General features: G+C 39.5%; 2 protein-coding genes across 2 annotated transcripts in view; both read right to left on the bottom strand.

The window, feature by feature from the left end:
- The window catches only part of FAM3B (family with sequence similarity 3 member B), a 31129-nt gene extending 24445 nt beyond the window's left edge, over window positions 1-6684 (bottom strand). The window contains exon 1 of the mRNA XM_026847419.1: window positions 6589-6684. The gene's annotated coding sequence lies outside the window, so the exon portion shown is untranslated. The remainder of the gene's footprint in view (window positions 1-6588) is intronic.
- Window positions 153-25538, bottom strand: BACE2 (beta-secretase 2). The gene is made up of 9 exons (XM_026846508.1): window positions 25503-25538; window positions 24918-25006; window positions 17841-18057; window positions 16124-16252; window positions 14803-14937; window positions 11547-11648; window positions 7923-8072; window positions 6589-6757; window positions 153-681 (listed from the first exon to the last, which is right to left on the bottom strand). The coding sequence occupies exons 1-9, from the start codon at window positions 25536-25538 to the stop codon at window positions 428-430; spliced, it is 1281 nt and encodes a 426-aa protein (XP_026702309.1). The 3' UTR covers window positions 153-427.
- Window positions 25539-26031: the final 493 nt, after the last annotated feature.

Raw genomic sequence — 26031 nt, forward strand, 5'->3', positions numbered from 1 at the left:
GTATTTTTTTTTCCTCTTTTTCTACAGTCAGGGCTTGATTAGTTAGAAAATACTGACAGCTCCTTTTTTTGTGAAAGGGGGATGGACAATTTTGTTCAAACAGTGGAAGAACATCAAGGTGTCAGTGTGGTGTGGTTTTGGGTTTTTTTTTCCCCCATTTAACAGAAGGTACTATTGAGAGCATAAAGGCTCATTGTACTGCAGTAGAAAATCCAGTACCATAGCACTTAAGAGGTGGTTAACAGTGCTTTGGTTCAGAATCAGTGTTAGAAAATAAAGCTTAAAAAGTTATGATGCAGGATATTTGGCGGGATTTCAACAACAATTTGTAATGAACGTAGAAAGGACTGAGGCATTGGCTTCTTCCCCTTGGCAAAGTACTTCATTCTTCATTCTGTTTAAGTCCCGGGTTTCATGATCAAGTTTCTCATTTCCATCGATGACGCACTAAGGAGGATTCGTCATTGACCATGTCATTGTCAGTGTAGCGATGCTGACACCGTGGTGGAATAAGCAGTAGAATGATCAGTATAAGGAGGATAATTCCACATAGGCTCATGAGAGCATAGGAGGCAATCCACAACACTGGTTCATGGAAAGAAACACTAGAAACACAGTTGCTTGCAACATCTGCTGTTGTGAAAGGGCCTTCAATCTCAGATACTGGAGACCCATCAACTTCTGCAAAATTACAAAAAGAAAACCATTAAGTCTATAGACACCATTTAAAAGCAAATAACAAAAGATCTAGCCTAAATGCCTATATAGCCCTTTCCCTCCACCATCATACATCTCAGCATACTCATGTTTTATTGTATTTCTCATTGCAATAAAAATGCTAGTATCCTATGTTTATAAAATGGGAAGCTGAAGCCTAAGGAGACCATGACACTCCCACATCTACATAGGCTGTCAATGAGGGACCAGACATTTAAATCAGGTCTCCCAGAGCCCAAGTTAAGGCCCAAGCCACTGGACCACCTTTTCTCTCTGGACTAACCTTTCAGAAATGTCGATTTAACAAAGCTTAAAAATCCTACACCACCTACACTGGAGTAGGTCAGTGCCTGGGCAGTTTTTGTTTGTTTCTGACATTCACAACAACTGGAAGAGTATCTCTGATGATTCTTACATCTTCTGTGTTTGCTATCTTCCAGGGTCTTAGGAAGCAGCATGCAGGTTCACTAGTTTCACAGATACCTTAAAGATTGTATCCAAAACACAAGGTACATGGTGGAAAGCAACACAGATACTCTTTTTGAGCAGAGGTGAAAATTCAGAAGGATGGGTAGGTGAGGCAGGAGAGCTGGGTGGCAGCTGCCCAGAAAAGTGAAATGGTGGAGAGGAATGTCAATGTCAGGAGCGAGGAGTTGGGACATGAAGGAGCAGTGATGTTGGGCAAGGAGGGAGACGCTAACAAAGCAGCTTGAAAAATGGAGATGACAAAGCTAAGGCTGGAAGCATGAAAGGGTGACTTGGCAGCTCCCTTTTCGAACACCCATCCATCTCTGTAACGTCACAGACTGTGTGACTTGTTTCATTACCATCACAAACCCCTACTTGTTAAACCAGTATTTGCTAAAAAGGGTTATGCTGCCCATGGTTGTCACAGTAACCATGGCAAGTGCAGCAAAGTTCCCCTGAGTTGTGGACAGGGCTACGTGTATTGTAAAAGCAGAGAAAGTGAGTTGCCTAGGGCAACAACATATCTAGAGCATTTTGTATCTGCAGGTGCGTGGCAGGGGAAGGATGGATACCTTTTAGCTTGCTTGGGGCAACTAGGAGCCTGCAGTTAGTACTGTCTGTGCATTTTAACAAGTCTTCCAAACAGCTGTAATTCACTTCTCTAGTCAGGAACTTCAAGACACATTTGTGTATTTCTTATAAAGGCCTCAGTTTTAAGCTTCCTGTTTAATTTTTTGTTCATTTTATACACAGACACACACTTGCCAAATTGTAAGCGATCCTGCCTACTGAAAACAGTTTCTCTTATTTACACGTATCTTAGGCACGACTCCTGAAAGCATGTTTAAAGAGATTAGCATAAAATACCCTTTGGAAGGAAGAGAGAAGCTTGGGTTTCAGTTAAACCACAACAGGCAGGGAAGTGGCCTCTAATGTTCTTTGTGGAGAAACAAATGCAGAATAGGTGGGTTGCTTTATCTGCAATTTATTGCGAGACATTTTAGTTGGTATTCAGTCCCTGGACTCCCAACATCTCATATTATTTTAAAATTTAAGTCTCATTAGACTTAATTCAACCTTATCATGGCCTGCTGCTGAAAGAGAGAGTCCTGCTCACCCTTACTCCTGTCGCTCGCTTCCTATTTTGTATTGGTGCTAGTGACTGGTAGGCTGCAAGGAAACTCACTGGTCTGATTGAAAATGAACCTGTTGTAACGAACAAAATGCCCAAACAAGGAATTTTCTGTAGGATCACTCAACTGAACCAACCCTGTCTCCAGCTGCAAGTGTGGGAAGGCTCCTTTAGCAGCAATATGCTGTTAGAATGGTCTGGGTGAAACCTGAGGCTGCATCCATAAGCATCCTAACACTGGTGAATACCAAACACGCACATGTACTCTCTCAACTCATCAGATGGTAATAAACTGGCCTGTGCATCCTATATCATCAACATATCTTTGGTAAGACGCTGCGGTTACATAGACACGGTAAGGCAGCTGCACAGTAGTGGATAGACTTGTAAAAAACTATCTAAGAAGGTCTGTGAAAACAAACTACGCCGCATTCAATACTAATGTGAAATGCAAAGCGTAAGTATTACTACTTAGGAATTTAGTATTTTGAAGAAGTGTGGGGAAAAAAAAAGCAGCACAATTTTCCACCTTGGAGACAGCTTTGAAAATAAACAGTTCCTAATTACTCATTATTTGGCCTGAGTAAAATAATGACTCCTATTAAAAAAAGCAATACAAAACTGTTGCCATAGTGGCTGTCATTTTCAATTGCATTTTGAGAATGCTTGATAGCAGCACAGCCTCTGCTTTCTTCCCTCCAAAAAGAAGTTTTCCCTCACCCTCTTCCACCTCCAGAGATACTGAGAGGAAATCAAAAGAGGGGAAATTTGCTTAAATTGTTCAAACAAGCCCTTAACATAAACTAAGTCACACACACTTAGTATATTAATCATTAGCTGAATTAGGATATTTTAGCATATTTTTATTAGAACATCTGGTGGTAGCTACCTACAATAAGTTCTTGACCCTGAATAAATGGGATTTCCTTCATCATTTATGATTACAGAACAAAAATGGCACCTCTGGGAAAATGCTGTTTTATAACATGTGTCGAACTCCAACACACTCACTCACCATCTTGAGTGGTTTGGAAAGGAAGTAAACCTGATATTAGATCAAACTTATCAAATTGTAAAGAAATGCTTGGAAGGGGCCCCTGGAAGTCACTTAGTCCAGCCTCCTACTCTGAGTAGGACTGTCACCACAAACAGATCAGGTCAGTTGCAGCTTTATCTAGCCAGGTCTTGTAAAACCGTGAGGATGGAGACCCCATGATCCCCCTGGACAGCCTGTTTCAGTGCTGTACCACCTTGCTGGTGAAGAAGAAATTCCCCCTGTCCAACTTGAACCTTCCTGGATATAACTGGTGGATGTTGCCCTTTGTTATGTATGTTTCATTTGCACGCACTCTTGGCTTGCATTCAATTTGGTTCCTCTCATAATCCCCAGCTCTTTTTCTACAGGGCTGCTATTCAGCTGGTCCCTTCACAGACTGTACCCATGCATGGTGGTTTTCTGCTTGAGGTGCAGAACTCTGCATTTCTGTTCCCTGAAACTGAGGTTTCTGCTGCACAGTCCTCCAGGTTTCCAAGGTTCTTTCAGACTGAAGCTCTGCTATTCATCATGCCATCCATTCTCCTGAGTTTAGTGCCCACAAATTTGGGTGCATTCTGTCTCATCACAGTTTAGTGTATAAGTCATTAATGATTATAGTGTTCAGTGCATTTCTTGCCTAAAAAATACTCATCTTGCTCCTATCATCTTCTCACTTACTACAGAAATACTAGGGGTCTCATTCTGCTCAATGTAAAGGTAACATTATGTTGCTTCACTAATACTAACTAGTTGATCTGAACATCTTATCTCAAGGACATGATTCAAAACCTTTTCTAGTCATCCTGTAAACAGTAGGTTATCCCTGAAATTATCAACTTGAAAATTCCAACTTGAAACAATTTGCAATTAGTAACAGGCAGAGTAAGTCTTAAAGGGTTTTCACATGTTGAGGAAAAAGCAAATTTCTTTTCCTGCTACAACGGAATAGCTTTCTGCAGCCATCTATCTAACTCTCCTCACTCTTGGTATACCCTGGAGAATGAAAATAGTGCAAGGAGTATCGTGAGATAAGCCAGTTCTCATCTCTAGCCAAGTCTCAACAGAAACTTGGGAGTTCAATGAAGTCAAGGCTTTTAGTCCTGTTTCTGTAATTTTTGTATTCACCACATACCCATTTAACATCGTATAAAAACATTGGCTTAAATGTAGTGTTAACACTCTCCTGTAAACAAGAAAGCATAGGTCATTGCAAAGCCACACCAAACGGTCTTTTATATTTCTCTGTTTCTGAAGATTTATGCCACCAGTAATTCAATTTAATTTATGCCCACGAACAGACTAAAAAGCTCCAAATAAGTTATATTAAAATAGTTGCTATGGAGGACATGGCTGGCCTCCACAGGAAGCCAGTTAGGCAGCTTAAATCCCTCACACAGCACTGACTGCTAACCACTCACAGTTGTGGTTTTCTGATGAAAGTTGTGTTAAATATGGAAGCCACAAGCTGTGAAGAAGTGAATTCAGAATAACTGTCACATCCAGCAAAATGTCATCTGCCCCGTGTGAGTGGAGACTGACAAATCAGTGTATCTTGTCTCAGTCAGTGGCTTGTGACATCTGATTTCTCAAGAAGCTAAGTTCCCAAGATTCTAGGTCAGACATATGCACAAAACATGTACAAAGAAACAAGGAGGAAAAGCCTTCTAGCACCAGCTGTGTATCGTCACGTGTCCAAGCTCATGTAAATTCAAATTTAATTTCTATTCAGCAAACTCACTTCTTCCTCTCTAGACAAGGTTGGCAGAACTACATGAAGTGGCCAAACTATGCTTCTATGTAGCAATATTAACATTAAGGTGTTATTATGGTTTCTTGATTCTTTTTCTCAATAAAGATGTGCTGTCAAAGCAATTGTTATGAGCACCAGCTGGCTCACGTCCCCTGCTGACCACATGTCGGTCAATATGTTCTGTCAAAATGCTCCCTCCCCCTTCCATTAATGGCTGCAGCGTGGCAGAGACAGGAGGCAGCTCTATGCTTGCTAAAATGACAGTCAGGAAGCATGAGGAAGAATGAAAGGCAGGAAAACCGGGTCTGCAGAATTTGTCTAGTTATGATCTTTCCAGATGCATCAAAAATGTCGCTTTCATTGCTGCATGGTACCTCATAGAGGTCTTCATTAAGCAACCCACATCAGTATCCAGATTTTATTTCATATCAAGCTCAAAGATGACAATTTTGAACCCATTAACAATGGACAAATTATAAAAAATAAGAAAAAAATATTTTAAAATGCCCTGGAGCTACAACTCAGCTAGCTAGTATCTCTCTTTTTTTCTCCTCAATTACCTGGTTGCATTAAGCACTCAAGTACTTACTGACCTTACCCTCTCTAACACAAATACTGGGGATTAAAGAAGCACTGTCAGTCTAGTGCTTTTCTCATGCAAATCTCAGATGATACAATGTTTTTCAGGGCATAGACTACTTCTGTTTGGGACAGAGAATGGCATAGGTGTGCACATCCTTTCCCTCCTCTCCCACTTGCATGTTCTTGCAGTGCCAAAGCAATGTCTCATCAACAAGGGGAGGAAACCCCAAAATTTGTTTTTAGCTATTCATGGCAAGAAAAGAGAAATCATGAAAAAGCAAGAAAGTTAACCAGCACTATAAAATCAGCCAAAAAATGATGAGCTTTTTCACATTTTTTCAGCAGCTAATTAAAAAATTAATGGGTTTCTACTCACACTGAGAAAACTGTCTAGAACAAACACAAACACCAGAAACTAAAATTTGAGTCCCATTTTCATCTTAGCTCTTTAAATATTTCTGAGTGGTTGAAAAGGCACAATTTACATTAAGAGAAAAGCAAGACTTTGCATATTGCACAAGTTAGTTGAAGAATCCATTTATGTCCAAATTAGAACAGCGACTATACAAAAATGAAACTGCATTAAACCCAGCGATGAGTCTCATGTAACTGTTGGGGAAATCACACACACAGATGTCTCAGAAAGAAGATCTCTCAGAAGGAAGAATGCAGCTAAGATACCCAGAGCTGAGGCTGATTTACTTCATGACAAAAGACTGTTGCATGCAATACAGATTGTTTTTTCTCCCCTTGAAATCTGAATAGCTTGGGACTGCTCAAAAACATACCCTTCACCCTTCATGAGTAACCACACTTTTCCCCATCAGGTAAGCAGCAAAGGTGTTTCTCTGAGAGCAGCAGGTGTTTCCTCACTCACAAAATCCTGAACAATATTTCTCTTACCTGCACATGGACTCACTGCAAAGCCCACTCTCCTCTGGGCTCTGTCAAATATTACATAGAAGCCTTCCATGACTGTAGCACCAATAACGAGAGCATTTGTGGAGGAAGAGATGCCGAATCGGTAGCACTGTAAATTCTCTCCTATTCCAAGAATAGGTTGAATATAAAGCTATTAAAAAAAAAAAAATGCACCAGAGTGTAAGGAGCAACACCACACAGTACTTAGAAGTTCAGATTTTTATATTCAAGCAGTCAAACTCCATTGGAAATAGAGAATGAATAGGGACAAACAGTTTTCTGCACCTGATTTAAAACTGGTCAAAGCTTATATGCAGGTAAGAGGTATAGCTCTTGGATTCTAAGCTTAAGTTTGAACACAGTCAGTTACTATGTGAAGGTCAACAGCAAATTCAGAAGAGCCACTTTTAATTGTACTTTACATAAGGGAAGGATAGCTGAGAAAGAACTTGGGTTGTGAACTCAAATGAGAGAATAATTCTATTATTAAAAAAAATTATCAGGATGGAATTGATTCAGAGAGCATTCAGTGTCAGCTTCAAGACTCTAGATTCATAAATTCAAGTCACATTTTACCCCTTGTCTCCTCAGGGAAGATGAAAGATTGCCAAGCTACATGATCAATACAGAAAAAGCTTATCATAAGGCTTTCCTGTATTTCAAGTTAAAATGTACTTAAAAGGTTCATTCTCCCCTTTGCTCCTGACCATCCCCTAAGGTAAAAGACTATTAGCAATGTTAGAGGATACTAGCCTGTATTGCAACCTATACTGGGAGGGGAAGCCAGAGAGGAAAAATAAAAGTGGCATATTATATTCTAAAAGCTGGGATGGAATATTAATAAGAGATAAACCAACCAAGTTATAGAAACTGGTGAAGAGATCACATAGGCTCATTGCCAAGACTGTCATATTCAGAAGTGTTCCAACTCAGAAAGTCACAAAAAACAAATCAATTTGCTTCCCAAACTGAGAAGATCAAAATGAGCAGTGACATTCTGTATTGACATCTAATGTGGCTAAAGCTCGTGAAAACAACAACTTGCCTATTTTTCCTGACAATTTGAAAAAATCATTCCCAACTACATGGACTGCACTCAGAGGGAAACTGAGTTTTTCTTTTTGATTTTAGGTTTGACAAGTTTGTTATTTTCCCTACTTAAAATTTGATTTTAAAAATTTCATTTGAAAAGATTTCCCTTGCATGCAATAAACCAGTTCTCTATTACTGCTAAAAATAGTTCATATTTTTTAAAAGCATGTGCTTTATCATAGTAAAAATAAATGCATAACTGAATAAACAAAGAAGGTTGAGACCTGTGGTAGGACAGAGATCCGAAACGACCTACTGGAGTTTTCATCCCTCAGATAAATGGAAAGTTTGGGAAATAAGGACCAGGGTCTTTCAGTTTTATCCCAGCATGCAAGCTGTGAACCAGTCCAGAAACCAGAAGAGAATTCTTGTATCTATTAAAAAAAAAAGTGATAAACACGGGTTACATACATTTTGATAGTCTTTTGTAAATGATTGTTACCACTATTTGAAACTTCTTCCATTCCTATGGAGAAATTCAAGCATGAACACAAAGCTGACAAAGAGCTTTTTCTTTAAGGAACAAAGCAAACACCCAACACACAAATCAAGGTGTGTCGTAGCCCATTAGGACTTGGAAGAAGGGGGAAGAGGCAAAAGCAAGTTTAGCTCTCCCTTCCCTGTGTCTCATTACTTCTACTTCTGCATTGGACATGTATGACCTTCCTGAGCAATCAGTACGGCAAAGAGGCAAAGCATCAACAGACTTTTACTACCTATCTGCCTCTTCTCTGAACAGCCCTGACCAAACACAAACGTTTCGAAGCAGCAGACTTTTTTTAAAGACACAAACCAAAATACAAACTGTACAAATATGTAATGCAGTCATCTCCCTTCCTCACATACCTACAGCTTCTTACTCAACTTTAGAGTTTTGAAGCCAAGGGCTAAGCCAAAAATCTCCTGGCATCTAAGGGAATCAAGGTCTGCTACAGTCAATACAAAGAAACACGTCCTTCTTTCTCTTTTGCTGCCCTGCACCAATATAACTTGACATACTTTTGAAATAAGGTTGATTAACAATACTTCTTAATATATCCATGGCACTAACAAAGAAAAAAGAAAACCCCTACAGAGAGCTTGTTTGCCTAAGACAAACATCTAATGTTTCTGCTCCCTGAAGCTGATCTGCTGCCAGATCAGAGGAAAAACCTTCCTTATTTGAGTGTATTACTTTGTGCTGGTTCTTATTCCCATGTGAAGCAACATCCAAGGCAGTATCTTGTTCTGATGCTGCACAGCCAAAGACAAAGCCTCTCATCTAGGTGAAGAAAGATGGAATCCAGCCTCTCAGCTCCCTCCATTTGTATTTATCTGTGATATCGATTACTTTGTAAACATCAGCTCATACATCATTTATGTGACATTTTACAGGTGACAACTATTCACCCCACCCCACATACCTGCCAATGAAATATTTGTAAGGGCTGCACACTATTAGAGACTTAATACTTTGTGGTGCTCATTTCTGTTCTTGGGCCAAAAGCATACACTCATGTAAACACATAAGGAAACTTCACAAACAGACTGCTTTTACCCTTAACTCTCAATGGATGCTTAAGCACATCTCTTGGAACGGGACAGAATGCTCTGCCCCTCACAGCTAGGTCCCAGGCCAGACCTCCTGAAAAATATAGTTCTCCTCTTTTTCCATTTTCTCTTGGAAAGCAGAGCTTGCGATTTGAGAAAAACTGCAAAACAGAACCCAGTCTGGACAGACCAAGTCTATTAAATGCTCTATTTGAAGTGCCTACTTTCATTTCCCAGAAAGACTGCTTATTGCACTTCTTTGCCTTACTTCTGTATGCTGAAGAAATGCATTGGTGGGGATTTGGCTGTATGACACCTAAAAAGTTATTAAAATAAAGATTTTAGGCTTATGTGAGCCTTCCCTTCTTTAACTTAGTAACTTAGTATTATATTCATGCTGTGAGCAGACATGACATACTGACTTCAGCTCAGTGAGGTGTAGTAGCTGCCACCCCTCTGTGGCTCATCTCTGCCCATCTGCCAAAACCACCCTACTTTAGACCTGCCAACATGAAACTGCATCTATAGCTGCTCCCTAAAAGACTTCAGTCCAAGTAAGTAAGGTTTAAAAACCAATCTGTACCACTAAAGAGCGTGAAGCTCATAGCCTTAGTTTTTAATGGAGCTGAATAAAAGAATGCTTCATGTGCAGTTATCCCAGCATACTGAGGGGGCAATAACATCTTGCTGGGAAGTTCATAACAAGCTGCTAGGAGCAGGAACTCGTTAACTTGGTTCACCTGTGGTCAGAGAAGTATGTCTGATGAGAGCGGATGATTTTACATCTCAGTGGTATATAGCACTGAGCGCTAAGAGTATGTCTCTGATGCCACGGTATAGTTGCTGAAAATACTAATTTACCTGACATTGCTCCTACGCGGCTGCAATCTGATCCTTACACCTTGTAACTACTTCCTTATTTAATAAACTATCTCCTTTGTTTAGAACTGTAAAAGTAATTTTTGGGGTGGGGGTGTGTGTGTGTGTGTGGAGAGAAAGGAGTACAGCAGCAAGTTCCTTGAGACTGAAAAGAAACCCTGAAAGAGAAGAGTTAGTTTATGCATTTTTAATAGGAAGAACAAAAACCATTAAGCAAAGTGAGTGAGTGGTTCTCCTCTAAAACCTTATTGATCAATTGACTATTTACTTATCATATGGAAGGCCTTAGTTCAAATGTCCTGACCAACATCAGAGAGTAGTGTGGACCTCTGTGACCTGCTTCACAGGAGGATGCTCTATCCACAAGAAGCCTTTACAAGAGCTCTTGGGTAGGCTTCTTCCAGTTCCCCCCCCATTGACTGAAATTGTTCCAGTCAATACTTAAGGGCTTTGCAAAGAGAAGAATTTTTCAACCAAGGAAGCTGAGTTGCCAAAGGTGACTGGTACATTTATTTCAGATACTGGACACCTGCAGGCAGTGAAGAACACTTCATGCCACGTCTCTGCTCTCAGTCAGGTAGGAAAAGGATCTCAGTCTGGAATTATCAGCATACAGGCAAATACTCTTTTTTGGGCAGCCAGCCAATCATCTGGTTACTGTATTTCCTGTGATTTGCAATGACTACTGCTGTCTGATTGTGGATACATGACAAAAATATTAAAATTGTCACATTGAAATATCTGGGATTTATTTTTCATCTTTAACCTTCTTGGCACTGTTCATTGTATTAAACTAAAATGTATGAATAGTTTTTTATTAACCAGAAAATGCTGCTTCAGTTACTCTACATTCAGAGAAATCCACCATTGCCATGCCCTACTTCTAAAGCCCACTCTATTTCCAAAGAAAGATACTTTAAAATATAAATAATTCAATAATGAAGGTCAAAAGCAGCTTTATTCGTATGAATAATCCTAATGAATGGCATCCGTTCTATACAACAATAAGCTTGGAAAGGAACTGCTTGCAGTAGCAGGTTCTTTTACTTTATATACACTGTTTTGAATGAAAGACTGATTTTTTCACACTTAATACTCTGAATCAGAGAAACAGGGATTATGTGCATGTCTCTGAAATGCTTAGAACAAAATATTCCATCTCTGCACTATTTCTGATGCACCTCCATACACAGACTTCTTGTCTGTACTTGGATCCCCCTTTTCCCTTTTCCCCTCTTCTTTCCCTTTTCCATTTCCATCGAAGACTATCAGTCATTTCTCACTTATTAACAGGAGTAGACCAGGAAAGATTCTGCACTCCTCAGGTTAACACCCTATGACTTACAAGGTAGACAGCCAAGATGACACTCTTTTCAAAGATCATGTGGTCATTTAATTGGAATTTAACATTTTGAGCAGATGTAATGACATTAGCTTACCAGGGATGTGCGAGCTATTGCTTGCACAACAGCAGTGAAGACTTTCTGAGGCAGACGGAGGAGCGTGGTTCCACTGTCTACTATTGCTTTATCGGCATTATACTAGGGAGGGGGGAAAAAAGAAGTTGCACACTGTAGTTAATGTAATGCAGATTCCACTGTTTCATAACAATGAAAAAGCTGTTTCTTTTTGGTAGCTGTCTTCCCAAACCTGCGTGTCATACCTGTCGGCAGCTCTCTCCAGCTGGTAGCTTGAATTCAAATGAAGTCTGAGGCCAAAAGCAAGATATGGTCAGCCTAGACACAAGAGTGAGTCTATCTGCACCACACGGGAAACTACTACGTGTCACCACAGCTGGTGCAAATAGCTAAGCCACTGTAAAAAGAAGTAAAGTCCGGCCCCTCTCAGAGATGCGAGCTAATCCACTTTTGCTCCCATACACTTTGGGCAAAAGCTCTCTCCTACTCAGTACAGACAGATGCCTAAGCATGCTGATGTAGCTTACACATATGTCCAAGCCCTCAGTCAAGGTCTCTGCTATCATGAAAACAACTCACTTTAATTTAAAAACAACACAGCAGCCTACTTTTAATGGCTGGCATATCTAATTTAGGAATAGTCAGAGAACATTACATGCCATTACACGTAATGTTTGATACTGGCTCAAGAGTACAATGCCAATTGCCACACCTTTCTTTCTCAACTGCTGAAACCCATTAAAATGGACAAAAACGAGTACAAAGAAATGGGAAATTTCAATCTTGCTGCCTCAACATCTGCACTGAAAAAGCTAAGCAAACATTTCTCCTCATTATTAAAACCCTAACACTCAGATTAAGAGATTTCAGCAGACTTCAGGTACAGCAGACACCAAATAAATATTTTAAAAGTTACACCTTTTTTCACGAATTCCTTAAAAACTATGATTAATTGGGGGGGTGGGGGTGGCGGGGAAGCAAGTAGCAGTGGCAGCTCTTTGCACTACTTTTGTTACCAGATTAGGTAGCAGGATCAATATAACTGAACAGTGACATGTTTATAGCATAATCGTAAAACAGAAGGTAATATACAGCATAAGCTTTTTAGGAAGAGGTCAAACAGCAAGCAAATTGAAAACACATTGGTTTAGATGTTATCAAGTCACAAGGAATATCTTTAGCACAGTGACAAATATAAAACCCACCAAGAAGTAAAAAAGTAACTCTGACTTATTTTCTTTTTGAAAGAAGAGCTGCTATAGACTGCCAAGCAGAACCAAAAGAAAAGCAAACAGGAAACCATTTATTATACACTCAGAAATACTTTTACAGAGTGGAGAGAAATATCAGGGCATTCTGGAGTCCATTTTAACAGATTTGTAGCACAAATACGCAATCACCAGTATCCTGGAAAGGCACCCTTGGAAAAAAGTAGGTAGGAGGCACAGCCAAAAGGGTCAACCACTAACGTAAACCCATGCAAAATGCCTGGAGTAGCAGGATCACTCAGCTAGGGACTAAGCACCTGGATTTTCATGCTGTGTACAGCATACTTGCAACAGGCAGCAACTTGCCTTCTTAGTCTTCCTGGTTAATATTTAACAGTGCAGCCTATGCAGGGTACGCTGCTGGCAGCCCAGTACTTCTCTCAGCCCTGGTCTGCCAAGCTCAAGGCCACAGCTGCAGTGTAACACTGGACAGATTCCCAGCATTGAAGTGAGGGGGACTACTTTTCCCTGGCAAGGAAAGGAGTAGTCTCTGGTGATGGTTACAAAAAATGTTCCATTTCCTAGAAAACAACTGAGAGAGGGCACATAGTTCATCATCCCATACAGTGAATTATGCATCCTCTGCAAGCACCTAACTAGCCAAACTTTAATCATACTAGCTCTAATTTACTGTTCTTCCATTAAATTTTTGCAGAAAGATCTCCTTTGATCAAGAAAGGAATGATGATTTCTGCACCAGTGACTAGCATACTGTGCTGATACATACAACGTGAAAGCAAACCCTGGCTCAGAAAAGAGCAACAATAACAGGAAACTTTCATAACACCACTACATTTTTAAGTGAGCTGTTTTCCAGAAACAGCATGAATTAAACCATTAGTACAAGGGCTCCTCTTCAAAAACATGTTGACTGTTTTTTAAGGCAAGAAAGAAAAGCAAACACAAACCAATGGTTTTGCTTTCCTAACAGTGTAACAGAGGCAGGCATTTAAATAGACCTTGGTTTGCTTATTAACTTGAAAGACAACATGACTCATTTTAAATATTTTATATGGCAGTATGATTTCCATATTTTGTATGGAAATATATTTATGCACATGCAAGATTTTTATTATGAATTTCCCTTAATTTGTATGAACTATAAAAATTAGATTTAGAACAGAATTACTATGATTTCCACCTAAGAGAACAAGCATAAAATAAAATAATTCTAATTAAAACAGGGCATGAAGATTATAGAACTAAAATCAAACGTGAATAGCAATAACCAACAGTAAGAAACAAATAAAACACACATATATCCTCCAGAAAAAAATGAGACAGATTTGGAATAAAAATTGCAACAGTCTCATTAGACAGATGCAGAGATAGCAGAACATTATTTCTAATAAAAACCAGAAAACACATCCATCAGGAATAGTAACTGGTAAGGGTGAAGTGAGCAGAAGCCTATTACAAAAATTAAAAAGCAGGCATAGGATGAGATACTTTGGGAAGCGTCCCAGGATGACACCTGCCCACTGTCATTGTGACTTACATATTTAGACATTGCCACAGGGGTCAACCCAAAAATCTTCCCTTTTCTTTGATCAGAAATGCTTTAAAACCCTTTGGTTTGATTTCACTGTATAACAGAAAACCATAAGCTGTAGCTATTTAAAGACTGTTGTCTCCTTGAATCAATGCAGCATCTTCAGTGTTTAGACACATTCATTACAACTGAAACTAGTCAAGAGGCTGATCAGCCCTCCAAACCACAGCAGCCTTATTTTCAGTGGACTGTTCACTTAACAACTGTAGCTCAGTTCCTAATTTACTGAAAATACTCTCAATTACTTTAAAGTCCTCCCTGAAGCAATTTTAGCATGCTTGATATACACACTGCATTTCACATGGGTCATTCATTTCTTTTCAAAGCTACCATGCAGCCTTAATTCTCAGAGGAAACTGCAATATGCATCTACTTGTAAAGACAAAATTGATCAATTAAGTGTTTTTCTTAACAAAACTTGCATTTTATACAAAAAGAAACACATAATCACAAATACCTCTCTGCAGTCCAATTCGAGGTTTTGTCCTCCGACCTCCAGTTTGAGAATTTCAACCTGGTAATACCACTCCTCTTTGATCGGTGTGTACCAAATATCGCCCTTGTACAAACTTGGTTCAATTCCACCCAGAACCTAAGGGAAAGGAGAAAGGAATTCACAGGCTTTAAAATCTCAGATGTTTATTTTTGGGGCAGGTACAGTAAAACAAGGGGGAATATTTAACTCTGTGATATACAGAGCATCAAAATTTTAATTTAGCACCATTTGTAAGGATTATAGTGACAAATTCTTGGTCAATAATAAAGCAGTATGAAATAGATCATGCTTCAGTCAAACAGAATTACCATATTGGGCCAAACTACCAGCATCTTGATCTACAAGCTCACACTGATTCCCTTATGAAAGCCCCACTGTTTAAAATCAAAACAGTATCTGCAGTGGTTTAATCTAGCCAATGTATAAAAATGGGACAGAATATTAAACCTGCACATCATAAATTCACTTTATCAGGTCAGAAAAACCTTAATACTGTTCAAGAACATTTCATTTTTCTTACACACATGCAAAATGGAATATGACCATCTTATCATTGCTATCACTATTAGCTTCCATCAAAACTGACTTTGAAGCTGACTGGGCGTATGCTAGACCACCAGACTTTGAACTGAACTAACATAAGCAAGTTCTCTCTTGGTCTTCATCTATCTCAAGTGTGTTAACATTTACAGTATGTGAATTCTCAGCAAAACAACTATTTGTGATCAATTCCTGTGCTGATATGCTTATTTCAACTCCTGATTCCAGATAAGTAATGGCCAATTCTTGGTTCCATCAAAACTGATGGAAAGACTTTCCAGAGTAATGGGTTGAAGATCTGGTCTTTAGATTTTTTTCCTTTAATGAATTGTCTACAAAAATAAGGAAAAGAGCCTTGATTCCTCTCCCCCTTTTCACATAATGTAAAAAAAATACTGTAGCATTTTGATGAGACTGAACAAGTTTAGCAGCTGAGTAGGGTACTACTCAGTTTGATAAAGGTAGCAGAATCTGCCCTGAGGAAACACCACAATATTTATATGTTTTTATTAAAATTAAACTTGAAATACAGAAGTTTAGTCAAACATGAGAGAGAAAATAAGAATGGAGAATGAAACAGACACTTGAATTTTGCCTAAATGCTTAACTTTTCCTTAAAAAAAACCATACAAAATATTTCATATATTTAAACACTAAATTTGGAATAAGTAGGATAGTCATAGAAAAGAGGGAGAGAGATTAGCAAAGATACATCTTCCCTCTCAGATTGACAGATACCCACAAGACTACCTCCGTTGGTACCACTTCCAGAAACAGGCAGTCCAGCACCACACATCTGCAAGGAGAAAATGTTGGGGATCTTTGCCTGCCTCACAAGAGAATCAAAGAACGTCTCCACAGAACTTGAAGGCTTGAAAGTGTTGAAAAACAAAACAAAACAAAACAAGAATTGAAGAAGTATTTATTAAAAAGGGTTTTTTGCAGGAATGAGCAAATCATTCAAACAAGACCACTTTTCACAAGTAAATTGAGTTTCTGACAACCAGGTGATGAAAATTCTAGATATAATAAGTCATTAAAAAAAACAACATCTGTCATTTTTCTGTTTCTGTTGTTTTTAAAAATATTTCTATACTTGACCACTGTCACAGAAATCCCTAGAGCATGAGAGTATTTTCCAGTTGCAGTTTTCAAATTCAAATACTAGTTTCAGTTTCAGGCAGAAACTCTCACCAATGCTTTCTGTTTGGAAAAGGCTTTGTGTTATTAGAAAAGTCAAATGTAACTTGCCTTTCACAACTTCCCACAGTTAAAAGGCAGAATTTTAAAGTGAGGATTTTCAGTTTTTAAACATAGTTTAATTCCAATGAACTTTGAATTCAGTGGCCCTTATTTCTTCTTCTTTTTTTTTAAAGAACTTCATATCCAAGTATGCTCACTTCAACTGATTACTGGCCAACAGGTTCTTTCCTGCACTGCATGTCATGGTTTCTTTTGCAGTTATTAGAGTACTGTAATTTCACTGTAATTCAGATTTCCATGCAGGTATACCTTGTGACAGGCAGAGACCCCGGCTAGCTTGCGAGGTGCCAAGTGCTCTTACTACACAAAGCACAGAGCAGCCTCAGAAGCCAACACTATTCAAGTCTTTGGAAGAAAGGAAAAATAAATCCCCCGAATACACTATTTGCCCAAACCATAGTTTGAGAAGCAGCTCTTCTCTGTCTGGCTGACAACAGTATATGACACAAGTATGGCAAAAGTCAATACAATGATCACACAACTCTTGAATAAAGCATTTTAATTCCAGAGTTGGCAGGCAGTATTGAATCATTTGTTCCTACAGAATATATCTCTGTGAATTTCTCAGATAGTTATGTGTAGGTTGAAAACTATGACTATGTAGTATTCCAATCATGTTTTCAGTTTTAGATTGTGAGATTATAAATTTTAAATTTTAATTTAAACTTCTACCTGAATTTCCTACCTCCACAAGAACAGGATGTGCTTGGTTCTATGTTCATGAAAAAAACTGTAGCTAGTATTTGTTCTAAAATTATCCATATATGCCCTCCATCTCAACCTTTACTTGATGAATGGAGAATGTTTTAGAATGAACTACCAAGGGCTTTGCCAAGTAAGTTCATCAGTCCATTGATAAGTCTCGAGAGAAATCATCAGAGCCCTAATACATACCCTCCACACATAGATAGAAGCCATTATTTTCATACTGTGGTACTACAAGCTCTGTAAAAGCTTATTCTTTCCAGAGGAGTTAAAATCAGAGCCTTCACCACCAGAAAAGGCAAAATCCTCACATGTGACTATGGTACCATCACAACCCAATTTATTCTTTCTGGAACAAACACAAAGGATCCATAGGAAAGAGTGGTTGGAAGGGAGGAGAGTAATGCTGACAGAACATCTGCTCACTTTAATAGCTGGATTTCTATTTATTGTCACTGTAAAAGACAGTAACGGTGGAAAGGATGTTTTACCTTGGCTAAGGTATTGTAGGCAAGACCAAGAATCCCATGCCATTTAACCCCTGGTAAGAAGAAATTCTCTGATTCAAGAATAGTAGCAATGTTGATGGTGTAGCTGCCATAGATTCCTTTTGGGATAGTAATGACATCTGTACCCAGCACTCCAGTCCAACTTCCTTGACTGTACTTAACTGTGACATCAATCCCTTGAGATTTGTATGTACTTGACCTTTAAAAGAAAAAGATATACTTATGCATGAACTGTTCATTTAGAATGCAAGACAACAAAATATATTCAATCTCAATTTTTCCCAGAGAGAAAAAAAAGTGAAGCCTGTGAAGTCAATCACATATACTCACAGAAGAAGGGGGACCGATTGTAAAAGCAGTAAAAAGTGGAAAGAAAAAAAATAATCTTGAGCCCCTGTTTCTATCCTGAAGTCATCAATGATTCAAATCTTCACAATGCGTGTCTTTTCTTTTCTTTTTTTTTTTTTTTTTTTTTTTTTTTTTTTTTTTTTACCTAGTGCAACGTGTCCCTGACTCAGACTGGTCCATCACAATAGGAGCAATCCTCTTTAACTGGAGATGGAATGTATTAAGTGGCATTAGGAAATGAAAAGTTTCTGAATTCACACCTAAAATTGAAATGCCAAGCTAACTGAATAGTTGTAGACTAATACTTCATTATTTTATTAAAAAATCCATTTTGGGTAAATTGGAATGTTATTGTGAGTATCAGCAGTAAGACACAGGTCTTCTAAATCTGCAGTTTGGTCTATCAGGAAGTAAGCAGACTTGGATATTATTAACAAATGGTCACTGACATGGAGAAGGAAAAGAAGGAGTTTCTTCAAGTCCAGGGCAGCAAAGACAAAGGAGCAGTTAAGTATGGCAAGTAAAGAAAGGTAAAGAATTCTGTTTAGAAGGCTTAACAAAAACATTAGAAAAAGCTTAAATGGATTTTTCATTTTAAAATCCTGTAGTATAAATATAGTAATCATCTTCTGCCTGCATCACTACTGAAGAGCTACAAAAGTTCTAGATCCCTTACAACTTGTTCTGGTCCCGTGACTCAGCATACAGCTTCCCCTTCTGAAGAGACAGATGACCATGCTCAGTTCATCTGAACAGACTTTTCACTTGACAGCTTCTTTAAGAGTAAGTTAAAAAAAAAATCAAGTGCAAAATAATTTCATAACACCACCTTTACATGTAAAACAATAAAAAGTGCAGGTGATCTATCAAGTGAGGACCGTTTTATCAACCCACCTTTAATCTAACGGCTGCTCTGACAGGAACAGCCACATGAAGTGGCTTCACAGCCACCTGTACCTGAGCTCACCTGAGAAAAAAGTTGGTGTGATTTTGCCTATTACGGGGAACAACCTTTAGGTGGCAACACAGACAACTCCCATCCATTCAAGCAGACACTTCCTCTTAAGGGACAATCTGGCCATATAGATCATGCAACTGATCCTCTTCCTAGCTAAGGGAGGGAAGGAGTGGTAAGAGGCCAGGCTCTAACCTTAAGCAGTTCTTGATACTCCCACCTTCAAGGCTCTTCAAGGCTCAGTAACTTGTAACATCCAAGACAGCAGAAATATATCAAATAATAGGCCCTACAGATGATACTTCAAAATGCAGAAATTCCAGAGAGTTACTACCTGTGTCTGGACACTTCTACAACTACTGCTGTTTTACTTTTCTGTGTAATTCTGCGTTTGTATGATACGTAGACAATGGAACATCTCTGCTCAGGCAGGGTCTTCAGAGCACCACTGTGATACTGGCAGTACATTTTATAAATCAAAACAGAGTCTGAATAACTAGTGACATAAGAGAAATCAGGGGTGGGGCAGGAAAAGGAAGGGAAAACAGTGTTCTTAATGTAGAAAAGTGTCCGTCTGTGGAACAGAAGAGGAAATGTCTGAAATCAGAAAGTGTGTGTGGGGAGAATGAAGCAAAGCAAATCTGCAAATACAGGTGCTGCATGACTAGCAAAAGCAGCAGCACACAGTTCTTCTTCCGTAAGTGGTAACAGACTGATGGACTGAGCTGTGGACCAGGACACTGAAAGACTGGGTTCATTTTCCAGCACGGCTACTGATCTTTCCTGTGGAAAAGTCACTGCCTCACACTCTGTGCCTCAGCTTCCCTACTGCAGAAAAGGGTATGAGGACAGTCATCTCATTTGTAAAGTGCACAAATGTTGAACTGAAGACAAGGCTTTATTATTTCCTTCAAGGAGCGAAATTTCTAATGTGGGAAGGGATCTTAAATAATCCTTGTGGCAGTAAATTATATTCTGCTCTGCAAAACCACTTCCTGCTCCATCTTCTTGACTCTAATCAGCCTGTGTTTTTCCACCTCACTGATCTAAAGGAAGAAAACTTCTTTGGAGGTCAAAACTAGAGACTTGTTGTAATTCATGGGCTGAGTATTTTAACACAAACACACAGCACAAAAAATTCCAAACAAGCTGTTTTGGCTGTGATAAGAAAATTAGAAATTCAACTCTTCCATCAGGACGGAGCGTATCTTAGCCAGAGGCAAGGAAAAAGGCCTCCCACATTACGGTGCTGTAGTGACGCTACTCCCTTCACCCTCTCCTTTCTGGTTACTGTCTTCTCTCCAAAGCAACCAGCAGAAACATGTTCCTCAAATCTCAAATGGATCTCAAGCCTCAGCTGAGAAAACTAGCAATGATTTCATTTTCTCATGCAGTTACTCCTCATTACCAGCATATAGCACTGAACAAAATGTAACCAAAATATTTCTCATGCTTCCTTTGAAAGAAGCTTAACATGGCAACAAGAAGTCCACTACACAGAAAGACCTGCTTAACACCAACCTCGCCAAATACATGTAATTCCTTCTTAGTTCCATGCTCTCTTGCCACTCTGCAACAAACCAGGACTTCAGATTTTCCTGCTCGCCTGCTCACTTTTTCCTAAGCACCAAATCAATGTCTCCACAGACAACAGTGGCAAAGAAGGGACAGAAAATAGCAATCAGCAAAAAAGTTTAAATGAACATTTTGATCTTGTCTCTAGTGATAGATGGCACAAGATAAGTGATTCAGGGCCAACAACTTTATGACAAAGCAAACATCAAATCCCAGTATAAATTACTGATTTTTAACCAAGAAGTCCCATCTAATTTGCATGGGTTCTAGAATGAATTTATGGTTTAGCCCAAACCACAAACTGTACAGGTATACAACCAAACTTGCAGGATCATGGTACAACGCAGCATCCTACTTTTGCTTGCTGGCATATAATTTATTATATTACCTCAATTTATTGCCCACAATTTTCTTACCTTCCTGTCTCTCGGAATGATCAATTCTTGAGCAGTTGCTCATGAAACTCTAGTTGGTGAGGCAGTAGTACTCACACTGAAATAAAGCTGAATGTTGTTGCTGAATACTGACAGCCCTGAGTACGTCACTCTTTCACTTACAGCTACAGACCCATCACTGACACTTTAGTTTCATATGTAAAAATCCCTTTATATATCCATTTAAGTAGGTCTTTCATCATAAGTAGCATACTCAACAAAAACTACTTGTTATTTTGAACAGCAAAAGGAACAAAAGTTATTTCAGTTCAGGACAAATTAGGCCATTTCCCCAAACCTTATACATCATGGTGACTTATGATCATCACAGCAGACTCAGAACTTTTCACAGCAAAGGTTTTCTCAGGGCCACACAAAAGCACAAGTTGTGAAAGAGTTCATGATAACAGCTTTATTCATTTTGTACAGGAAGACTGATAATTAAACAGTAGACTTATATGACATGCATTATATGACATACAACATCATTTAACAAGCTAGTTCTAAAATTACTCAAGGAGGACTCTTCCTGAACAATACACCCTCCAAGCCCTTTGAAACAAAGATAATGCTTTTCCTATGCACCCTTCTCAATTTCAGTCAAAAAACAATCATGCATTTAATTTCAGATTTTGATCGTTTGAATAAAATTAAACTAAGAGTGTGGCAATCAGGAAATTCAGACCCATCACTCTCTTTCTCCAACACAATATTAATATTCTAATAAGCACACATCTATAACTCAGTCCCATTAACTTTACAAATTACTAATCCTTCTTTCCCATCGTCTTCAATTTGCAGTTTATGACTTTCATTTGGAAGCACTTCATGACAATATAGGGAAAAACTGCAGGAATGATTACCAGATGAGAGGAAACCTATTTATCTAATTTTAAAGTGTTCCACATAGTGGGGAAGAAAAGTGCCCATAGGTCATTTGTCTCATTTACAAATGGGTAAAGGTCACTCTTAGGTAATTTTACAGATCCAGCTGATGTGATATTAAGGCCCCTGTCTATCATCTATGCGAAGTCATGACAACCAGGGAAGGTAACCTGACTACAGGGAAAAGGCTATCATAAGACCAGAGAACAACTTCCTGGAATCAGTTCCCAAGCACATAAAGGGCAAGAAGATAATCATGGACACTCAACAAGGCATTTCACAGTCGTATCATGCCTCACCAACCTCATTGCCTTCTACAAGATGACTGGCTGTGCAGATGCAGAGGGTGCAGTGGCTGTAGCACATCTTGACTTCAGTCAGGCTTTTGACAACATCTCCCATGGCATTCCCATTTGGGAGCTGAGAATGTGGGGCTGAACAAACAGACCACTGTGTGGGTTGAAGATGGGCTAGGCCACTGGGCTCAAAGGGCTCAGCATCAGTCTCATGACAAGCATAGTGCCCCAGGGGTTGTGAGTGGAGAAAAAAATTGTTCAACATCTTCATCAAGAACCTACACAATAGACAGACTGCACCCTCAGCAGATTTGGACAGGAGACTACGTTAAGGGGAGCAGCTGACATGCTGAATGTCAACTGCTTAAATCCAAAGGAGTATCAACTCCATGCATCAGGACAGACTGGGAAGCAACTGAAAAGGACTCAAAAGGATTTTGGGTGATGGTGAACACTAGGCTGAATAAAAGTCAACAGCATACTTGCCCTGTGCTTACAGCAAATTCCACACCAGGCTATATTTGAGGGGCTGTGAACAATATATCCAAGCAGTTGCTCTCCCTCTCTGGTCAGCACTGGTGAGACCACACCTGGAATAGACTGTGGCCAGCTGTGGGATCTGGAAAAAAGAGGAACTGGCAGAGGGCTGTCAGGTCAGGATCAACAAACACAGAACCTGTGATGAGAAGCTGAGAGGAGCTAGGCTTCAGTTCTGCAGACAAGAGGCTAAGGGGAGATCTCATAGCATTTCACAACAACTTGAAAGACAGTTACAAAGATGACACAGCCAAACCTTTTTCTGCAGTGCCAGACACAAGGGGCAACACCCACGACATATTTTGTGAAGTTCAGGTTGGAAATTAGGAAATACTTCCTGCACAGGAGAGTGTGGCACAGCACTGAAACACACTGCCCAGAGGGATCATGGATTTTCCACCCTTAAAGGTTTACAGGATTTGGCTGGACTCAAGACATGACTGACCTGATCTGGTGACAGCCCTACCTCATCTGGGATATGTACTAGGTGACATACAGAGGTTTTTTGCAAGCAACGTTTTTAAAACATCTAACTGACTTCAGGGGGGGCAGGATGCCTCCCAGGTGGCATTTCTTTGTATTTAAAGCATTTAAAATGGAAGAAGCATGGTATAGCCAGGTTCAAACATGCTAATGTTTGCACTTTTTTCTGAGCATATTGCAATACTCCATCAATCCAACTCAAACAAGAAATTGCTATTGCAATTGCTCCAGACTGTAATGACTTGAGTTTGAATTTTTTCACAAAGCACCCTTAACTCTTCCTGGTGTAAATTTCAAGGTTTCATTGTTAACTTCTTTATATCAAAGTTCTCAAAACACACTGACAACGCTGCTAAAAGACTTGTAACCTTCAAGAGATTTCCCAGTCTTTCTCAACACACAACCTCTGCCGTTGTTGCTGTTTCTAACAGTTTATGGTTCTTATGAGAGGCCTTGCTCTTCCAGACAAAATAATATCACTTAAGAGAAAAGGGAGGAGGATTGCTTGTACTTTTAATTCTTTGCAATTAAGTTTCCTCTACCCACTGCCTATGGAAGGGGATAGCTGGCACACAAAACTCTGCGGTACTGCAGAAACAGCTTTCAAGTGCAAATTCTGGAATTTCCAGACCTGTGTCATATCAGAGTGAGATGTGAAATATCTCCATTAACATCAGAATATGTGACAGAAGATGAGGCTATTCTAGTAAGCAGCATAGAAATACTGGCTTTCCCTCTGTTACCAGTGCATCTTATTGGAAAAAAGTGCAAAAATCCATGTTAAAATACATAAAGAGGTAATGAGAATGGTGATACTCTCCAGATTCCCAGTCCTCTAAGTATTTGTATCCATATGCTTCAGCTAAAGATAGACACTGTGTTTTGGAGAAGTTTACCTGAAATAATTGAAACTAGAGAAGGGCAGAAAGGAAGAAAGAAAGTATGGAGAATGATTCAGACAAAGCTGTGCTTGGCTGTGACTAATGTCAGCTCATGCTAAACACAGCAGATCTCGTACGTAACAAGAACCAAAACCACCAAGTCATCTCTTACAAAAGACCAGATTCAGCAGATCATTTTGGCCCTCGGCCAAACTAAACAACAAATTAGTTTTTGATTAACTAATTTTGGTTTTGGATGAAACATCAAGTAACAGATACAATTACTGGGTTTTAATTTTTGTTTTTAAACAAAGGGCAAGTATGTTTAAACTTTTAAATCCTTCCAAGACTATTCAGATGAGAAATTGCCTAAAATTGGCATGATTTTTCAAATTATTTTTACCCTGTAATCTTTTTTCCTTTTCTCCAACTCTAATCAGTGCTGTGCTCAGAGCTCAGTTGCACTGCCATCAGTGGGACTGTTCATGGTGTCAGGCAGGACTTTGCATCAGACAAGGCCCATCTTCCCATATAGGCAACAAACATCCCACTCTCATGGGATGTCACAAGAGTGCCACAAACTGCCTCATCATCTTCTTTTGCATGGAGAAGCCAGAATCTAAAAGACATCCTAACCCACCATGGCATGCAGAACAGGTACTTACAGCGCTGTGTTGAAGTAGGAGGTGACATCAGGATCCGGCACACCTGCTACAGCAAAATTACTGCTCCCAGTGTCGACCAGAATATTTAACTGCCAAAACAAAAAAAAAGGAGCGGTGGTTTTCATATCCAACTAAACAAACAAAATTGGTAAAATTTTTGTCTAAACTACCTTCAGTTTTAAAATGAAGATGAAAGTTGCCATGAAAAATAAATATGAAGTGTCAATTTTGGGAAAGATAGGCTGCTGCAGCCCCTTCAAAACAGCTGATCATGCTGAAGTGCTTTAAAATAGTCATGTTCCTGGAAGGGGGAAAACCTGCCAAGCCCATATTCGCACAGCAGATGAATTCACAACCACCTCGAATTTCTTTTTGGTCCAACCCATGTGTCTCAGTAACCTGGCTCATCCGGGACACAGGCTGAATTGCACACTGTTTAAAGCACTGTTTGCCTTAGAGCTTATGAGGTTTCAAGGTAGGGGTTGAGCGCAAGTCTGAGCAGAAATAAGCAGAAGCACGAAGCTTCCTTGTGGCTTGACAAGCACGGGAAGGATGCCCAGTTTGTCCTGAGCAGCAGCAACCTACCACAGTCTTCACTGCCTTTAAACAGGCGGATGGCATATTTACAAACACTGTGAAAAGCATTGATTGAAAGGTGGCCTAAGAGTGGGCCACTTGTTTGGTTAACTGGGAGAATGATTTAGGCCAAAAATTGCCTAACAAAACCACACAGACAAAATGAGATGCCTCCTTTCCCCATTTGGCTCAGGTAAGCAGGCTGGTTCACCTCAGCTGCATGACAGCTTGTGCTAACACAAAGCAGAAGGTAACAGCACGGGAACGAACAGACGGATGCAGGATCACCTCTTTCAGTGAGACCTTGAAACTACATTAAATGTAGTGCCATTAAATGATAATTTAAGTCAGTCAGAACTGCACTGCTACCAAAAGCAGCGGTCACACTTTTCCCCTGCTCTTGGCTGGATGCTTCCCAGGGCTTCTTAGCATAAGCACTCGCACCCATGGGACTGTGATGCAAATCAGATCTGGTTCCTCACCTACAGTTACCAAAAAAAAAATTAGCAATCTGCCATATCAGACAGCTACTTGAAAA

This window comes from Athene cunicularia (genome assembly GCF_003259725.1).
Source record: "Athene cunicularia isolate RWA chromosome 1 unlocalized genomic scaffold, athCun1 chr1_part1, whole genome shotgun sequence".
In the NCBI taxonomy this organism is placed as follows: Eukaryota; Metazoa; Chordata; class Aves; order Strigiformes; family Strigidae; genus Athene; species Athene cunicularia.